Here is a 21,043-nt window from a genome sequence, read left to right as displayed (position 1 = left end):
CTGTATCTATGATTTTTGTTCTGTTTCGTTTTGTTGTGGAGTCCACATATGAATTAAACGATACAGTGCTTTTTTCTCTGACTTATTTCACTTAGCATAACACCTTCAAGGTCCACCCATGTTGTCACAAATGGCAAGATTTCATTCTTTTTTTTACAGCTGACTCGTTGCTTTTTGTGACATAGCACATCCTCTCTATCCATTCATCCATCAGGGGACACTTAGGCTGTTTCCATATTTTGGCTAGTATAAATAATGCAACAATGAACCTAAGGGTGCATGTACCTTTTTGAATTAGTGTTTTTATATTCTTCTAATAAATACCCACAAGTAGAATAGCTGGATCAATTGGTAGTACTATTCTTTTTTTTTAATAATTTATTTATTTATCTTTAGAGGGGAAGGGAAGGAGAGAAGGAGGGAAACATCAATGCATGGTTGCCTCTCGTGAGTCCCCCGCTGGGAACTGGCCTGCATCCCAGGCATGTGCCCTGACCGGGAATCAAACCGAGATCGTGTGGTTCTCAGGCCCGCACTCAATCCACTGAGCCACACCAGCCAGGGCTGGTAGTACTATTCTTAATCTTTTGAGGAATACTTTATGCTCTATGCATCAGCCAGAGTGACCCATGTAAAGTGGAAATCTGTATTGCAGTTATGTTATAACTATTTATTGTAAAGTAAGGTTGACAGTTCTAAGTAGCTAACACTGTTAATAAAAGTTCCAACCAGTCAAAGCAAGTGACAACCTCTTTACAATGAGGAACGGTCGTAAACATCACTAGGAACAAGCCAGGCTATTTGTGCAGTTATATCCCCCGTCAGTCTGTAAACTCTGGTACGATACAGATCGTGTATGTCAGTGTTAACCTTGGTGTCCGTAGCACTGAGCTTGACATCTAGTAGGATGTTGTTCTACAAATGAAAAAATATGATTGAGAAGAGAATTCAGTCAATCAACATGTCAATATTTTCAACCAAATTTCTAGCATCCTGGTTTCTAGCGCTGATACTTAACCTGATTTGGGGGTGGAGAGTAGTATGAATTTTGGGGATAGCGTTCTAACACTTTAAGGCTCCACATTAAATCACACTTGCTGCTTTTCTTCTGATATTGAATCCCATATTTACATTGGACTATTTGCCTAATTTTCTTTTATCTTTAGTTTGACAGGTGTTTATTGACAAACTCCTGAAATACTTTGATGAATGAGTCATAATCTCTTTTAAGAGGTCGCTGTATATTGGCTTAAATAAACATTCAAATGAGTCTGTTAAATAAAAAAAGCATTATCCAAAAGGAACACTAAACTCATAGAATATCAGAACAGCAGGATATTAAGGACATTAAGAAAAAAATTTTTAAGTGTTTTATATAGTTGTATAAAAAAGAAACAATACAAGCACCAATGGAAAAATTCGGAGCATTGTGGACTTCCTTAAACTTATATTACCATTTAATATTACTTTTATTTTGATCACATGTAGGATTATGCAATAGCTTTGTCCCCCCCAGTACAAAGGGCCTTTAAATGTCTTAATTTACCCTAACAAGCACTAATACAAAGACATAAATAGGATGCTTGGGAATACACAGGAAAGCAATTAAATCAGATACGGCAGGGCAGGGTAGGAGACAGGAGAGAAAAAGGCATTTTAGAGCAAGCCATGCCTCAGCCAGGTGCCAAGTGACAAATTAGGCAGGTGAAGGCTTGGGAATCTGGGGGAGGCAGAGAATCTCTGTGGTGGGACCACTCCATCTCCCTGAATTAGATCTTTGCATCCTTCCCTCTTGCCTGGACCATCATCTGTGGTCCCTCTGTTGTGTATAAAGCTGCCGCATTGAGCTTTCCCTCTCTGTCTAAGGCTGAGTCTGTACTACCTGTGAGGTGTATCTTGGTTGGCTGGAACTCAACATTCAAGAATCAGGGACCATTTGCCCATCCCAGGAAGATCAGTTTGCTCAGTTTCTATTTTTGATTTTCTTTTTAATATCAGCAGCCCTTCTCTCAGTCATTAAACAAATGTCAGCCTGTGTCATCACTATCTTCTACAACCTCATTTATCTCCTGTAAGAAGTCTTTCATGGTGGATAAAAGCATGTGTAAAAAGGGCTTCCTCTCTTCTGATGAGAAGTGATGAATTCGTATGTTTAGAATTGTTTATTCATAAATACAGAGCCAAAGAACATCGATATGTGTACAGTCATAACTAGTGTTATTTATCCAGGACTGTACCCTTACTGAATGCATGCAGTTTCTCGTTGTTGCCCAGTGTCCCGACCTCATCTCAAGTGCCCGGTAGGACCATCCTGTCGAGTTCCAAAGGTTCCTTGACCCTCACCTAGTTTTGACTTAGCCTTATTCCCTTGCAATTCTCACCATCATTAGGTTACTGTTAAAAATTTGATCTGAGTGAGGTAGAAGAGGCACAAATTACTTAAATCTCTTGATGGAATTTAATCGTGTTGAAGAATTAGAGCATTTCATATGGGAGCCACATGAAAATAGATGACCTAAAACCAAAGCTGTTTTCCCCAGAATCTGCAGTGACTGAACTGTGTCCCGAGGCCGCTACTATTTTTTCCAGCAGTTTCTTAAAAGCAAAATAAACAAATGCTGTCTATTTTTTCCTCAATCATTCTTTGCTCCCCTATGAAGACAAAGGCAGTATTTCATAAAGGGTACACCCTAGACAGCTAGGGTTGTGAGTGCTCTGTAACAGGGCATTCTTTGGAGATATATTGAGAAAACACTGCATCACACAGCCCTGGTTCGGAGACTCGAGAGGAACACTATTATGTTCAAGACTAGCATTCCAATCAAGATCTAGTTTGACTTTGTGAAAACCCTGCATGTCACAAGTATATTTGAGGACAGAATTTTTTTCCCCACAATATCCGTATCGGCAGCACTACCGGGAACATAGGACTGAGAAATGGTATAGCATCCCCTCCAGTGAACCTGTACACAGACGGATGAGTGCTGTGGAGTTGGGGTGTTTATTTCTACTTTGTGTAGGGATTGAAAGTGGTACATATCTTTTTGGTGATGTTTTTTAGTTGCATTAAACGAGCACAGAGTAGGCATTTCTCTAACTACAGGTCTTGTATAAATCTTCTTTGAAAATCACTGAAGTGTAACATCACTAGAAAGTCACATACATGAGAGTTGACCCAGAACTTGACCCTCTCCTACTATTTTAAGTACAACCTTGAAGAGAAAGCACGGATTTTGGAATAAGAAAGATATACACCCATCACATACTAGTTGTGTAAGCTTGCCTAGCCAATTAATCTGTGCCAGTCTTTTTTTTTAATCTATAAAACTGAGGCAATAGCAGAAAATCACAATAAGGTGGCTGTTCAGATGCAAATATTTACAGATAGAAACACCTGGCAAAAAAGTTGGCTCCGTCTGAACAGATGTGCACTGTGACTATAAAGTCAGGTAAACTCAGCAAACACATTCTGAGCACATATTCCACACCAAGGACATTGACACTGGGTATGATGACAAATAAAACCCAACTCTTGCCCTGGCTGGTGTAGCTCAGTGGATTGAGCGCGGGCTTGGGAACCACACGATCAGGGTTCAATTCCCAGTCAGGGCACATGCCTGGGTTGCAGGCCGGTTCCCAGCAGGGGACACACCAGAGGCAACCATACATTGATATTTCTCTCTCTCTCCTTCCTTTCCCCTCTAAAAATAAATAAATAAAATCTTAAAAAAACAAACAAACCCAACTCTTACATCTTGTGGTCCGTATTGTGGCAGAACTCTTTTGGAAAGAAGTGACTGAAAAACTACAGGGAGAAGAAGAGTATGCGTTACCCAGGCTTGTTCTTGGCGTTTCTAGCACCTGGGAGGAAGAAAAGGCCACAGAAACCTAATTACAGTCAGATAATTAAGAAGTTAATGGACAATACCTTGTGGAATTCATTCACCTTTTAACATCCTTTATAAATGCCCTCTTTCTTCTTTGAATGTCTGCAACAGCGGCAAGTCAAGTCGATGTCACAGGCCTCACTGATAGAAATAGATGATTAACTGCCTTTGTATCTTAGCTTGTTTTAATTTTAGAGAAAAAAAATGATTCTTTGTTTTGCTTCTGCAAACCAAAGAAATAAAAGCATGTAACTTTAAAAGGAAATTTTCATCCAAAAAGGGCAAAACCAAAATAACCAGATTTGATGTCAGATGCAAAGAATCCCTTAGAAGTAGATGGGGATTGAGGGTCATGAAAAGAAATGTATATTTCAGAACTCATTTCCAGCAGCCCTGGTTAAACTAACAAATGGGGATTTATCATCTCAGTAGTTGAAAACCTTCAGGCACGGCTGGATCCAGGTGCCCAAAGGTTGGTTTCAGGACCAACTTTCACTGCACTTTATGGCTCTGCTCTCTTCTGCACTAATATCATTTTAGAGACAAGATTTTCCCTTCACATTTATATCAACCAGCTGAACAACATGTAGAAAGAGAAAGTCCTTCCTCGATGGTTCTAACAGAAGTACCAGCCACAACTCTCTGATTTTCCAAGTTCAGGTCGTGTTCCTTCCCCACACCCTTGATCCAGGGACTGGGTTGCCCCACTGAAATCACATGGACTGAGAGTAGAATGAGGTGGTTACCCCCACTACAATTCAGGTAGCTGGTACCAAGAAAAGGCCATCTAATGTAATAGCTACTCACTGGTGTAAGGTAATTTGGTGTTGGAGTTTCGGCTGCATCACCATTTCCAACAACTCTTTAAGACCTGACACCAGCCAGACTCCTTAGCGCTGATGGGTAGTTTTGACTGTAGCTATTTTTGAACTATTTAATGATCTCCTCCTGCATTGGCACCCAGCAACTGTTAACATCCATCTCTTGCTAAAAGGCCATCTGATCAGAAAGGTTAAGAGAAATATTCAGTGACCTCTAGAGAAAGGTTAGAATACTTATTTTTAGCTTTCTGGTATTTGGTCATAAATGTTTTTAGCCTGGAATGACTTCAATGAGATTTGCACATCTGAATGCTGCCAAAAAAAAGAGGGGGGAGGGAAGTCAAATATCTAAGGAAACCTCTTGCTCTCATCCAAAAGAGGATTCTTTACATTTTTAAAGAAAATGTTACTTCTATTTTCTTTACTCCCTTTGTGGATTCTCTAAGGCTTAGGCTAAGAGGAACACAGGTCTGGTAGCAAAAAGCTTTAAAGAGCAAACACGTCGCATCTGTAATTCATTAACCCCTGACTGGCAAGTCCTTGATAAGAGGAACAAAGAGAGAAAGCATGCCTTCCACACGCAGTCCAGTCCTCTATGACCCCCTACAATCTCACTGCTTCCACAGCTGGGCCCTAAAAAGTCTCTAAAGTAGAATTTGTTCTGGGAGACACAGGTCACCAGAAGCACACGATCTCATGAAGATGTGCGGGCCATAAAAACTGTCCTTCAAAAAAACTACTAGATTAGCTTGTACTCTTCAGATGCCATTATCCGTGGGGTGAAAGTGACCAGTGGCCAGTGATTCTTTACATCAAGTTTGCAACAAGCTTTGCTGTCTAAACATTTTACGTCATCAATGCAATTCCTTTCAATGGGCCCTCTGGGCTGATTCGTGGACTGATTCATCCATCGCCCAAGTCTGCTCTACATTCACTTGAAGTTGTCAATGTTCAGGTTTCAGCTCGCAATGGCTTCCCACTCAAAATGGTCCTGAGATTGTACTGAGCACGAGGCAGCCGATCTGGAGGACACCACGGAGAGGGCGCTGAGTTGTGAGCGGGAGCTGGGCCCGCTCCAATGTGTGGAACAGACGATTCTGTTTGATTCAGGTCTCATGTTTCGCAGATTGAGCTTCTGCTCAGGGGCCCCTCATGGCTCTTTCCTTTTCCTTGACGAGTCCCTCCCTGCCCTCCTCGGGTCCCCCTTCATGGCTTTCCTCCACTTTGAACTCCCCAGATATGAACAATTCAGCATTTAGCAAGAGGCCATGTTACATTCCTCCTTAATTCTATCAAATGTGAAATTCTCTTCTCATATTTGGAAATGTTACTGTGGCTATAATACCTGTTGGTGTGAAACCTTACTGAGCAAATGCTGAACAGCCTGAAATTTGATATATAGGCATTCTCGCTATATATTTAGGTTGGAATGATCATTAAAATTTAAATTTCCAGTAGTGGACCTCAAATAACATTAAAGTGATCTTTGGATTTGGTGCCTACTTATTTAGATATAGTGTGGGTATACAGCGTCTGTTTAATGGAACAACATTTTGTCCTGCACTTAATAGTCCATTGGTGGTTATTTATATTTTGATAATTCTTTGCACATTAGGTTCCTCCATGAGAATTAAGTGCTCTGAAGGAAACATCAGGGAGAATTTTGCTCCGTGAGGACCAACGATGCTGGAAATGAAAGGGTGAAGCTTTCAAAATTGTTCACGTGGTAAAATCTGACCTGGTGTAAATAACTCCCCAAACCTCCAGCTAATGAGAGAAGTCATGTTCTATGATTACTCCACATCACAGACTAGAGACAAAACTGAAAATTCAGCCTCATAACATGCCTTTCTGACTCATCCTGGCCCAAAGGGGTAAAGCAACTCTACCCCTTTCTCTATCACGTACTGTTAATACGGGGGAAAATGGTTCAGAAAAGTAATTCTGTGCATGATTTCCACAAAAAATGTTTCAGAGAAGAAATTAAAAACAACTACCTCATTATTTCTTTGTAACAAAATGTGACAAAGGGGAGTTGGGATAAAAATCTCGTATTTACGCAGAAAGCACAACTGTTTCCCTGGAAACTGGCTGAGCAGTTATGCAAATAATAAGAGTCGGTAGAAATCTGAACCAAAGTATACACTGAAGAGGGAAGAAATGGCTAACTGGGATGCAGATGTGTTCTGCGGTGATGAACACCACAAACATACGAAAATCATGGGAGGTGATAGTCACGGTATTCGGAGAGAGGGAAAAGATGTGCGGCTGTGGACCTGTGGTCGTGCCCAGGTTCTGGGAACCTTCGGCTGTTTGTCCCTATGTCCGCTGCTCAGAGTCTGTGGAAGGAAGGCAAGAAAAAATGGGAGAGCGATGCAATGCATTAGGGGCTGTGATGAGTCCCCAGGGAAGTTTACACGAGTATAGGCAGACCTTGTTTTATTGAGCTCTGCTCTGCTCTGCTTCACAGATGTTTGTCTTTTTTATTTTTCTTTTCCACAAATTGCGGGTAAGACCCTTTGCCAATGGAACAGTACAACTGGCTTTGCTGTGCTGGTTCGGGATGGAACCCGCTGAATCTCTGAGGTCCGCCTGCACAGTTCTTTCCTTGGCCCTTTAGCCCTTGTTCTCTCTTTAGTTTGGGGCTGATTTTGGTCTGTCTCTTTCCACCACTTGAGTCTCCTTCTGCACCGCCCAGCATGCTGTTTCTCTTCTCTTCTTGGTCTGCTCCTACCTCCTAAACACACACGATGCTTTCCCATTGGCTATAGGAGCATACTCCGGTGAGCGCATGGAGTCCCATATAGTAATCGAGTCTCAAAAACAAAAAATGCCACTTGGTTACTAAGCATGTCACCTTAACTTGAGAACTTTCTTCCTAGACTGATTTCTCCATAAAGAAAGGGGTATTTTCCAAGCCAAATGCAGAATGAAACAAGAAGAGGATAAAGAACTCAAATTATTCTGTGGAATCATGTTATGTTATATTATATTGTACATATGCATCTATATGTTACATAAAATATAGGTACAATACTTCAGTGTTCTGTGCTTTCTTATGATTTTATAGAATCAGATTATGGAATCGAGATTATTCTATATTCAAATGTCAGCTCTATGGCTAACTAACAGCATCACACAGGGGAAGTTATTTAACTTTTCTGAGCTTTCCTTTACGTCTCTTTGTAAGGACAGTAATATATACACTTAATCTTAGCCAAAAGGCCGAGAAGCAATAGGACAGTAATATATAAAACAATACACCTAAAGACTAACATTTGTCGAAAGCCCAGCACACTGTAAGTATTAAATAAACGCCAGTAGTTGCTGTAGCTGTTAGGACCCAAACACGCTCACGTTCACGTACGCACCAGGGCCTGGGCCGCCATTTACCATCTACCGTTTTTCTTTGCAACATGAGAAATTGGACTAAAACCCAGGGTTTTGTTTTTTTTTTTTACCACCTGCATATACTCTCTTCATCATTCCAGATAGGCTTTGAAAACTATTTCCACTTGAATATGAGAATGCCCAATGTTCTAAAAATCAACTTTTAAAAAATTAAATTTACTAGGGTGACTTGGTTAATAAGATCCTACAGGTTTCGAGCGTACATTTCTATGGTGCATGTTCTGTGTATTGCATTGGGTGCCTGCCACCCAAAGTCACATCATCGTTCATCAGCATATTCGTGGACCCCTTCAGCCTACTCCCCCACCCCACGTCTCTCTGGTGACCACCACACTGTTGTCTGTGTCAGTGAGTTTCAGTTCCATATCCCACACATGAGTGAGATCATATAGGCCTCCGCTTTTCCTGTTGGACTTAGTTAACGTAGCATGACACTCTCAAGGTCCATTCACATCGTTGCAATTGGCAGGACTGCGTCTTTTCTCACAGCGGAGTAGTATTCCATAGTATATACGTACCTCATCTCCTTTACCCAACCCTTCACTGAAGGACACTTCAGTTCTTTCCATGTCTTGGCCACCGTGCATAACACTGCAGTGAATATAGGGGTGCATATATCTTTCCAAAGAAATGTTTAAAGTAAATAATAAAACTAAAATGAGAGTGTTTTTGGACTCTGGAGAAATTTGGACATGATGTTCAATTTCCTGCTACTCCATCTTGAAACCCAGCTAAGTTAGCAACAGACAGCCAAGCAGAGTTGCTGTCTTTCTGGTGCTGCCTGCTGTGATAAAAGCATCTCACAGCGCTGGATGCCAACAGAGCAAATGATGAGATGCGTGCTCTTTCCTTTGACAATAAACTAAGGTGGGGGGGAGGAGGGCAGGAATCTGTTGTGGGTGTAACTGAAGGGCCGGGACATCAGCTGTCCTTTGAGAAGTCATTAACATTTCCTGAGTGCCTGCTGTGTGCCAAATACCGTGTACTAGAGGTTACAAATTGAAATACGAGCGCTCTCTTGGCCTCCAGGTGTGTACAGCCTTTCCTGAGGACAAAATGCCAGGGAAAACAAAGTCCATGCAGAAGAACACAGTGCTAGGAAAATCCAAAGACGGGATCATGACTACAAGCTGGCCTGGGGTGAGGGTGGCATAGGAGGAAGGTTGGGACCCTTCTCGATCCTAAAATCACTGGGTGGGGGTGGAAATTGAAAGTCCTTCTGCAAGTGTTCCGAGAGAGAGGTATGAAGAGAAAAACCCGATGGTGCCATCGGACACCAAAGGCAGTGCAGAACGATAGATTATACGTGCATCTCAAACGTGCTATGCACTAGTTCATTATCTCACAGAAACATCTCTGGACTAGCACGTCAGTCACCAAGATCCATTCATTCCTGGGGACAGTGAAGACTTGAGTTTCACCCTAAGTCAGTATCTCTCTAGGGTTAATTTTGACCTCTCAGAAGAAACCATGTTAATGTTTTAATTCGAAGAAGGAAAGCTTCCCTTCAAGAGGTTTTACTTCAGCGACCTCTCAATTCTAGGATTTTAGACTCACCAATGGACAATAACTCACCAATGGACAAAGTTAAGTTTTCAGAGTCTATTGCTGTAAAGAGACGTCAACAATCATGAGAAACAATTTCCATAGTAAATTACTACAACCATAAAAATTTAATATGCTTGCACCCGTTAAATCTCCCAGGATAAATTTGCAAAACCGCCTCTGACTTTCATTATTTTCTTCTCTCAGCAGTTGTCCTGATGGCACAACCCAGTGCATACTGACTTTGCAACAAAACAGAAATTATTAAGAAAGTCAAAACGGGACTTATTCAAGAAAAATAACCAGGCCCTGGCTGGTGTAGCTCAGTGGATTGAGCGCGGGCCTGCAAACCAGAGGATCGCAGTTCGATTCCCAGTCAGGGCACATGCCTGGGTTGTAGTCCAGTTCCCTGCAGGCCAACTCCCAGCAGGGGACGCACAAAAAGGCAACCATACATTGATATTTCTCTCCCTCTCTCCTTCCCCTCTAAAGATAAATAAATAAATAAAATCTTTTTTTTAAAAAAAAAAGAAAGAAAAATAACCAGTGGCAACAGGAAATGATCTTACGTTCAAATGGGGAGATACGAGAGGAACAAGGAACAAGCCTTCATCTCCCTAGAACTAGATTTCAGTTTGGTCTGTTTAGTTCTGTTTGTGGGAAGGAATAAAAGTGAGGACATAATAAAGAGTGTTGAAAGCTGTAAGGCACCTTGAAAACGTGGGGAATGGTTGTTATCTGATGAACATCACAGAGATTCGACAGATACCTTTCGAGAACTTACTAAGAAAACCAGATGTCAGATGCTACGGAACCTCCAACGCAGGCAATTCCTTGACCTTGCAATAACGGGTCAACGAGTGGGGAAGGGGAGTCCAGATGTGCGCCCAATTGGAGCCCCCTCAGGCATTAACAAAAATCATACTATTCACCGTAATAACTATAATAATGCTTCATTTATTTCCCATTTTCTTGGTGCCACACACAGAAATACTGAATTGCCCAGTGACATCAACATCAAAAAATATGAACAGAGCCCAAATACTTCATTATTTTCTTGTTTCATCTCCTGTGCATCTCTTATTTTAGTTACATAAACCTCTTTTAACGAGTATTTGTATTTTTAACACATGACCGGATATGAGTTCTACCTTTTAACTAGTTAGATTATACAAATTACTACTGTCTTGTTTATGCCCTGAAGCTGCTTTTTCAAGGGCTGCCCCGTTACTGAACATTCTCAAATTCTGTTGACCGTGACTTTGGCCAAAAAGAAAGAAAAAGAAGGCACGAGATGGTTAATTCTGATGAGTTTATTTTCATTTGGTTTTAAATATGGGAAGAGCAGTTTTCTATTTCTATCCAGTTTCCTCCCCTGTAACACTTCACACGTTACTGGATACCTCGTGTGGTCTTGGTTAATGAGCACAACAGTGCAGTGATTTTAAGAAGTAGACCGCAGGGGACTTTCATGGGCCTTAATTCTTAGTGCCGAACCTGGACTCCCGAAACCCAATTTTGTGTACTTTTTTATAAATCTATTACTTGCTATGTGGCTAAATTTATCTTTCTTAATAACATATTCCATTTTCAACTTTGAGGGGTTTTTTTCCCTTTCTTGGCTTAGATTTCCAGTTTTTAATACAATTTGGCATCATCTGTACATCTCAGGAGTCCAGATGCCTATAAAAATACCGTTGAAATGCTAAGATAAAATTCAACACCAGCTGAGACTTCCCAGACCTCCAGAAAGTTGTTTGTGATCACACTGTCTCCTGCCTTTTATATTATTGTTGCTTAACCACGCCAAACTAGTCCCAGCTCCCAACAGGGCCATCCGCAGCCATTTTGCAGAAAGACAGTCATGGTTTTGGGAAATTCTAAATAAAGTACGTGGATGGCCCCATTTCCCAAAGTCAAAAAAAGAAGTTACAATGTTAGTGAGGCTCACCATTTCTTCATAGAACTTAGACAATGTGTTCATGCATCCACCCTGCATTTCACTGCGGATGCTGTCAGATCCCCAGACAGGAATGAGAGAACTTGAAGTTCATCCTCAAGGCTCTTAAAATCTCTCCCAGAGAGCAACTTGGAGACAAAAAGCCACTGTTCAGGAGGTACAGTGACATTTGTCCAGTGAATTATGTTTTCTGGCCCCCTGTTAATGGCTGACTCTTGAGTTCGGTTCATATTCTTAAGGAGAACAAATTGCCTTCAGAGATTTATTTACAGCTGTTGGTCCTACAACAGTGAAATGATCCCACTGTGTTGCAGGGGGCGGGGGGGGGGGGCGTCTTTCCTCCAGCAGAGATGCTGCAGCAAGGTGCTGCAATGCTCTGAGCAAGAGGTAGGGTAACCGGACCATTCCAAAGACGCTGACCCAATTGCTAGTCAGAGATAACTCTTATCTGTAGGCTTTCATGGGAATATTTATGTATTTGGGCAGAATTTTCCCTCTCTGGAATACAGTCATTTGGAGGACAAAAATCTGCTCCAATCCAAATCCTATTTACTTAACATAGAACATAGCAAATTCGGATGCTTAGAAAGCTGGACAGGAAGTGGCACCACCATCTACAGTTGCCCTGAAAGAGGAAACAGTGCCTGGGCCTACAGCCCGCGTGGCTGTGAAGAAGGCTAAGGCTCAAATCAAAGCATTAGAATATCCCTGAGTTTGTACTGTGTCTTCTAACTTTCTGGTGAAAGCACAATGAGCAAGAGCTTGTTTTTCATCTGGGTCATATCATTGTGCTTCAACCACATTTTAAAATACATGATTTCTCTGTAAATAGAGTAAGTGCCCAATAAACAGCCAACCTTATCATTCTTCGGTGGCATTTAGCTGTTAACAAAGAGATAATTGTCTAGAACCTAGGCCAGACGGTCCAAGTGGCTGAGGTTAGAATTATTTACCAGTATTTCTAGTCATTTCATGCTGCTATCTTATAATAAGAAAAGAATGATGATGGCCAAGAGGGGGTGAAGAATCTTTCACAGAAAGACAATCTAAATATCTCTGAGATTACGTGACAGTTCAGTGCCTGCTCTTGCTCCTCACCTTTGTTGACTGTGTAGTCAACAAAGTCTACTTGTCACTTTATCAGAGAGGTATGTCAAGAAGGTGACAGAAAAAAAATGTTTTTTTTTTTTTGTTTTTGGATAACATTCATGTCTCTTGCAGATCTAGTTAACAGTTCTTGTTTTCTCCAAGAATTTTTTTTTTTAAGACTTGAACTTTAAAAACTGCCAATATATTTAAGATATTTTTTCCTATTTACTGCTCATAAATTTCCCCTTTGCATTCTTGAATTTTCTTTGGGGTATTATAAAAACAAAATGTAAACATAATTTCTGCCAAGATAGTTTAGAATTGCTTTCAAAAGCAATTTATGTCACTTTGAATTTCTATAAAACCCAAGATAGCCATTCCAGTGCGAGATGGAGAATATTTCACAGTAAGATGACAGCCTCAGAAAGAAGAATCTTAGAAGAATCTGAGACTCATAGAAAGCATCTGAGAATTACCTAGCTAATTTAGAATCTCTAAGGGGGAAAAAAGTTCCACCTCACATATACTTATTGTCTTAAAATTGACTCCAGATATAATCAGGTTTTGCGCACTGAAGGCCTCTTGAAAGCTGCTCTGAAAAACATTCAGATGCAAAATATGAACCTATTAAAGTTTGCGCTGGCCCAGTTCACAGCACCAAGCCTGCTCCTGTCATTTGTGAAGCCACCCCAGAGGACAAGATTCAGGCTGCACACAGATCGTTGTCGCTCAGAGGAAGAAGAGACAAGAGGCAAGGCCCACTTAAGTTATTGCATGAAGGACAACTCGATTTTTAAGCTCGCATATACCGCTCAGTTTTCCTATTCAGGGCTGAGAACAGAGCATCACAAAGTCCACAAACTCTTCTCTTCCTACCTGGGGACCAATGGAGGTGAGGAATAGTTTGAAGGTGCAAAAGCAAAGTAGCAAAGAGAGTCAACTCTTTAGTCACCAACATTCTTGTGATGGAGAATCTTCTCAAGGTAATAAAAGGAAACAGAAACCAAGGAAACTCAGGGATGGCTGACTAGAATTCCCTAACGATGCTTAGTGACTTGGAGCGGCCTCCAGCCTATATTAGGATCCTGAGAGTCAGGGGCCTAGGTTCAATCTTCAAACCCGTTAAACAACCCATTTGATTTGAGAGCTGCCGCAGGCAGCCCTTTTCTGATCTCAGCGGGCTGCTTCGCAAGCAGGGCACAATTCAATTTTAATGAAAACCTACACCATGCACAGGGAACCAAAAAGAGAATTCTGGTTCATTTCCTGCTGTGGCTTACATTGGAAGCACAGTAATTTCCCAGTCAGTCCACCGAAGAAAATGAAACGCACGCACTAGGTGAAGGCTATTTCACCCTGATCTAGAATAATCGAAACACTGGATGTCCAGAATATGAGAACATCCAAACGCCCCAAAGAAGCATGGAGTGTCAGGCCAGGAGACTGGTTTCATTTTCAGTTAATCCGCAGGGAGTGGGGCTATGGGGGTGGGTATTTCTGGAGGCGCTACCTGAGGTTTGGGGAAGCACTGGTTTTAGGCTCCTAGGTAATGAGCAGAGTGAGGGCGTCCCCTTCACACTCGTCTATGGTGCAAGGGTCACGATCCACTCTGAATAACACAGCTCAGTGAAGAGTTTAGACTTCCTGGGCTGACCGGTTCTCTTTGTTATCATTCAGAGAAAACCGCTGGAGTCTCTCCCCGTGGGACACTAGCTCTCCAGACACAGAACATCCCGATCTCCAGTCACTTACATGAGATCTTTGTGCTTCGCCTTGACCTTCTCTCCCTTGCTGCTCCAAGTGACCTTAGCCAACAATCCTGCTGACCAAGCCCTAAGAGCAGGCAGGCATGAAGCACATATTTATCTGCTCACTGCTAAAGGCTCTATGCCCCAGAGGTGCATCTTTGGTCCCCTGATCTTGTCAGCGCCCACACAACTCCAAAGGACATCCCATCTTTTCGGTTTTTAATCAACAAACTACCCAAAGTAGGTCATATGGGACATAGACTAATGTCATAATAAATAATGTCATCGAGTGTCATTAAAAAGAGAATTTTTTTACTTGAACACAATTTACAGGGCAAAAGTTGTGTTTTTGACAAAAGGTTTACAAAAATCCAGATATTGGTGGATGCTGACAAAGCTACGTAACCACAATAGTTCACTACTCTCACAGTCCACAGGAATGCCAATATTGCCTCTAAAGCTGCAATTATTATCTACTCATCGAATAAATATGAAAGAACACCCCCTGCATTAGACACTGTTTTTAGTGCCGGGGCTACAAAAGTCTTGGAGTTTGCAGTACTGCCTGGAAGAGACAGATATTCATCAATTACCACATTACTCCATTCATAACTACAAAAGGGAATAAAGCACTTGGAGAGAAAAAATGCAGTTTGATGAGTGTACTTAAGAAAGGAAACTGGGGTAGACCCGAGATACGCAGGCCTGAGCGAAGGGGGAAAAGGGAGGAAGCACATACAGAACAGGGGAAGCAGCACAGCGGTGGAAAGCGCCCGCGGCTCGCGGCTCGGAGACAGGGCGCAAGGGGAAGGGGAAGCGGCTGCTGGGGCTGCAACCGAAGAAGCAAGAGCGCAGGTGCGCTGAGGCTGGGGTGAGAGTCAGGCAGGGAGTCTCATTAAAGATTTCAGTCTCAATGCTCAATCGAGAAAATACTTTTCACGAATCAGATGTGCAACTTGAAAACACCTGTGAGGCCAGCTGCCCTGTGGGGACGGGAGAATCAAGGGCTGAGGGGATGTGGAGACCAGCTGCGAGTCGATAGGGCAGTTCAGGTCAGTGGAGCTGACAGTGCGGACAGGAGCAATACGAGAGCAGCTGATCGAAAGCCAGATGATTGGATAGCGGCTTCAGAGGAAAAACTGGGAAGATGTGTTGATGAAACTGCCCTGAGAAGAAAGGGCTACAGGAAGAGAGGTCACAGTGACTCTTTCTGCCGTGGGCTGTCTTTCCTGAGACAGAAAACAGGGAAGGGACTGAGGAAAAGGCTTTGAATTTAGTTTTAGGCATGTGGAGTTGCAGGTGCCTTTGTAACAACCAAGTGGAAACATCGCATCAGGAGTTTAACATACTGGAATTCAGGGAAAATATCTGGACCAGGGAGATGCACATGTGGAATGGGGTGGAGAGTTTGTGGTTAAAGCTGTAGGCACAGGTGGAATCAGCCAAAGGAAGATACACGGTAAGATTTTCACTGATGCTACATCACTAGCGCATCTTGTGACGAGTGCAGTCTACTGTATTCTCTTCCAGTACTCCTTTTCCACACTTCCCTTTTCTGAGTTCTCTGAAATAGAGAGCTTACATGGAAAGGAAACTTGGGGATCCTCAGGTGTGACCTCCAGATATTGGAGGTGAACAAACCGCAGCTGTTTTCTCAAGGCCACACATGTACCTGGAGGAAAGATGAAGTCAACAGTTCAGGTCTTCCTGAGGGGTGTGCTCCAGAGTTCCACCCCCAGGGGGCGATGTTGAGAGACAAATACGAGTGTCCCCCGTACTGAGAACCCCACAGACTGGGATAGACACTCATCTGTCCTGCTGAACCAACACAGGCATGTGAAAAGACGCACTTATGGAGGAACCAGTGGTGGGGAGGGAAGGGGACGTGGATTCTTTGTAGGTTTTTTTTTAAGGTTTTATAAATTTATTTTCAGAGGGAGAGAAACATCCATGTAAGAGAGAGACATCTGTTGGCTACCTCTCACACCCCCCCAATCAGGGACCTAGCCTGCAACCTCCAGTTCGCAGGCTGGCACACTACCCACTGAGCCACACCTACCAGGACAAGATTCTTGAATGAACTGATTTGGTTCAATGTTAGCAGGCTGTGCAACATGGGCCAAAAATCTGAACCCTCTGACCCTATAATTCCTCCTCTGTGATAAAGAGATAAACAATAATTACCTTGAAGTATAGTAAGAAATAAAACAAACACATTAAAAGTCAATGACTATGTAGTAGGCTCCCAACTTACTAATATTCCCCTCCAAAATAAAATATATTTATCATGTATAATATAAAAGTAATTGCCATACATAACGGATTGAAATAACAAACCCTTATTAAAATACCTTTATTACTAAAAAGAAAATCCCAATGGCTGATTCAAACTCTTAAAACATTCAATATTGAAAAAGCAATTTTTTTCTACCATCAAGTTTTAAAGCCTATTTATTTTATGTTCATACACTTAAACTCCATGAAGCATCCATGACTGAATCAAAAATTTACTCCCCAATAATATTCAATATTTTTATAATGTATTATATTTTCTAGAAAGAAAATGCTCCCCAATTTCAACATCTTGATAAGCAACTGAAAAACTCTGTGGCCCATTTTAATTCATTCAAGTACGCATGTAGCCAAGGTAGATGTTACAACTGTAAAATATTATCAAAGCTGGATCAAATGCCATCAAACATGTAAAATTAACCATTTTCTCTTTTATCCACAAAATTTTGTGTTCCATCTGAACCTGGATCTTCTATTTAGGGTTTAAATACAATACAAAGGCTTTCCAGCTGATATGGGGGTCATAATTTAGCTTCCCAAGGATTTTCAGATGAAAGATGGATAACTATTGTAAGTTACGGGATATGAATTCTAGGCCCACAGCTATCATGTAGGAACGAGACATGTGGGTTTCATTCAGGGAAAGTCCTCAGCAAAATCTTCAAAGATTTTATTTTCAGCTTTATAGTTATTTTTCCAATTTGAGGCCACAATTGCATACAAATTGCATGAACACTTTTATAAAAAGATCATGCAGTAATGTCTGAACTTCATCTTTCATTTTATTTTGTGATGGAGAGCTTCCGTTCAAAGGCAAGATACAACTCCACTTGAGAGGTGAGGATTCTGGGCCACACAATTCCTCAACGCACAGCAGATACCCCACAGATTCTTCTTCATATTTATTCCTTATCTACTCTAAAACATGGCTTGGAGCAATTTATAATATTAGCCCCCCCCACCACACACACACACACACACACACACACACACACACACAATTAAAACTACAGCAATGAAAGACAGACATACAACCAATTAGAAGAAAAGGGAAGGTAGGTATGTCAGTGATGAGTCAGGGGAGAAATAGGAATGAAATGTCCAATTTAGCAACGAATTTCCTAGAAATTAGAAAAAAACGGAAAAGGAAAATACAAGTTATACATTTCTTACTGTTTTTGAAAAGCAAAAAGTCAAGTTTATCTGCAAAGATAGTTTCTTTAGCACTTTATTATAGAACAAATGGGCTTCACGGGTCCCCTCCTAGGCAACTCAGAGAACTCATGAAGTAAATATGTTTGATTATAATTTTGCAAAGGTTAAAAATAGTACGTCAGTAAATCACGTCCCTGCCAACTCTAAGGGCCTCTGCATCATCCTACCCAAACCTCATAGAGGTATTTCTTTCGGGAGTTAAACACACGTAACTAGGGTTCCTGGTTGACAATCTGATTATAAAGTGCAAGTGTTTAAACAACTCTGCTCCCACAACTGACTTTTTGAACCTCCGGGAACAGAACTCGCCTCAGTCGATCACACCAGTGGAACATTTAGTGCTAACATATAATAATCTATTTCCCCACTGAAATGAAAATAGTAGCCCTCGAAACCCGTAGAGTAATTGGAACACAGTGGGTGTCTGATCGGTTCGATGAACTGAATAAAAAATCTAAAGGAAACTGCAGCCAGCACGTCTGTAAGACCAGCAGGTGCCAAACCTCTCTATTTTTTTTTACCAGCTTAAAAATGGCTGCCTCCCAGTCTTACTGAATTAAAATCTCCATGATTAGGCTTTGTGGATGGGTATTCCTAAGAACCAGCACTGAATCTGGTGCAGATGTAGGAAACATCGGACACAGAAGAGGGAACACAGCAGACCAAAGGGTAGAGGTCTCACGGTGGAGATAAGGAACCCCAAGGGATGTTTTTGCAGGTTGCCTCGCTGTGCCCCGGAACACAGGGACAGGGGCTGCAAAGCCACCAGGGACCCAGAACTCTGTCTTATCATCTCTGCTTTTCCTTCCTCTTGTGTTTCATTCCTCTCGATCTGCAGACAGGCCTCCTTTGCTTGTCTCTGCACACGGCCAATTATCCAGGCCCCAGATTGTCATCACCTAATGCCAGACAGACAGACACACAAACACACACACACACTTAAGTGACATTCAGGAAACTCAACAGAATCTCAAGGGAGAGAGCTGATGGGCCAGGCTCTGACCAGCATCCACCACTGAGGTGCTCAAACCCTAACATCAGGGCTGCTGACTGCACTTGGTCCTAATTATTACCTTCACGCCAAGGTACACTGGTCTTCTTTCTATCCTGTTCATCAGGAAACATCCCAACTCTTGTTTCCAAATCCCATCGAGCACCATTCTCTCCGCGTGCTCAGCCGCAGACCCCTTACCCTTGCCAGGTGTCACTCACAACAAGGCTTTGGTTGGTCTTTCCTCACCTGCTCTCTTAGCCTCACTGGCCCGGGCCCCAGCCCACAGGACAGGCCTTCACCTCCTCATTCAGCCAGAGAGAGCCCAGATTTCTAACTTATCACTACCCATTTCCTCTTGGGTTTCTCTAGTCATTTCCGATCAAACTTGCACGGCTGCCCTCATTCTGATAATGAACGCTTTATCTCAAAGTCCCCCAATTGAAAAACAAACACCAAACAGAACTTGGGTCCTGTCCTCTTTTATCCTGTATGCCCAGTCTTTGGCCAAGTCCGCAGGCTTGTTCCTCTCTACGCCTTCCCCCCGCACACCAGAATCCCGGCACCCTAACTCTCCTTACGAGAGCCTTGCACCTATGACAGAGACAGGGGACTTTACTGAGCGCCAACTCAGCTAGAACACCACAGTCTCCACCAAAATGTTCAATGTCTCCCTACTCCCCCCTACATGAGAATTAGATTCCATGGATTAGCTTTCAAAGATCCTCATCATCAGACTCAACTCTCTTTCTTTCTGTCTACCTACCTGGTTCTCTGTAGTGAAGCCCCTCCCAGCTCTGCTTTTGAAGTGAATATGACCCTGCATTTTTGAAACTCAGCTCATTCACTGATCTTCAGGAACCTTTTCCTGCCTCCTCATGGATTTTTTTTTACCCTCCTAACTTCTGGATAGAATTGACATCACATTTGTCCCATACATCTTTACTCAATATTGCTTTCTCCTATTTCACATATGTTCGTTTTGTCTTTGTAACTTAGGAGTAGGGTCATGATTTTTGCTTTTCAGTTTTCTTTTATTACTATATAAGTGTCGGACATGATAAATACGGCATTAGCATTTTATAAGTAGTTACTGAATAATGACTTAGCGAGTTTCGGTAGTGAAAAGTTAGAATAGATTTTAAATTGTTCTGGGACAAATGCTGGACAGAATAGCTCTACTGAATGCAAACTTACCAGAGAAGACGCTAGGTATCTTGGAAAGAAAGCTTTTGACAGTTCGAATAGGAATTCCATTTTTTTCATCTTGCATGCGTGCTATGACGTCTTCCATCTAAATAACAATAACAAAGTAATTAAAAACTTTCACAAGTGAAGTCTTTCAGGAAAATCTGTTCTCATAACAATTCTGTAGACCAGTTTTGCTCAACTAAGAATAATTGCAATTCTTACCCTGCTAGACTTTGTTACGTCAATATTTTCAGTTCAGTTAAAATGTGACAGAGAAAACAGCAAGAAACGTGGCCATTTTAGGCTCCATTAACTGCTAAGAAGAGTTCTGTGCTTTGAATACTGCTTCTCGTCTGGTTTCACGTTCTTTGGTTGGAAAGGTGTAGATAAAAGAGTGCTTACTTTTGAAGCTGTCAGAAATCCATGTCACAGTAAAACTCACACTTCATGAGTGTTATCTCTACCAAACTTATTGAGAAAGACAAGAGACGCCCTAAAGCAACTGTTTGGATTTCCTCTTCCAGCAACGGAGTTCTGTGTTTTGCTTTAAGATAAACCTCTGAAACCTGTCTAGAAACACAAGACTGATCGCCAGCAACTGCTGTTTCCCTCCCTCAGGCATTTGCTGAGGTGTGGCACAAAAGGCACACACACACAAAACATGCATGAACACACACTCTCAGATGCTCACACGTACATACCTTCACGTGTACGTGAAACATGTATGTGCATGCACAGTGTACACATGTGCATGCACACATAAAAATAAATGTAACAGCATAGCCTTCTACCCATTTAGTGATTTCCACTGGATCCTTCTTTCAATCTAGTTAGTACATTCACTTTTGCTTTTGAAAAACTGGCAATTTCAGGGGCTGTGCTCCACAAAGTCC

General features: G+C 41.9%; 1 protein-coding gene across 4 annotated transcripts in view; it reads right to left on the bottom strand.

Annotated features, from left to right (window-relative positions):
- RGS7 (regulator of G protein signaling 7) overlaps positions 1-21,043 on the bottom strand; it is a 314,036-nt gene that overhangs the window by 124,311 nt on the left and 168,682 nt on the right. For all 4 annotated transcript variants that reach the window (XM_037069439.1, XM_037069441.1, XM_037069442.1 and 1 more), the window contains exon 3: positions 20,157-20,253. In XM_037069439.1, the coding sequence (XP_036925334.1) occupies positions 20,157-20,253 (97 nt within the window). The remainder of the gene's footprint in view (positions 1-20,156; positions 20,254-21,043) is intronic.

This window comes from Sturnira hondurensis, unplaced genomic scaffold (assembly GCF_014824575.4).
Source record: "Sturnira hondurensis isolate 20B ecotype Veracruz unplaced genomic scaffold, ASM1482457v3 Scaffold0018525, whole genome shotgun sequence".
Taxonomy (NCBI): Eukaryota; Metazoa; Chordata; class Mammalia; order Chiroptera; family Phyllostomidae; genus Sturnira; species Sturnira hondurensis.
Note: the sequence above shows the minus strand (reverse complement) of the source record. Positions and strands in the feature narration are given on the sequence as shown.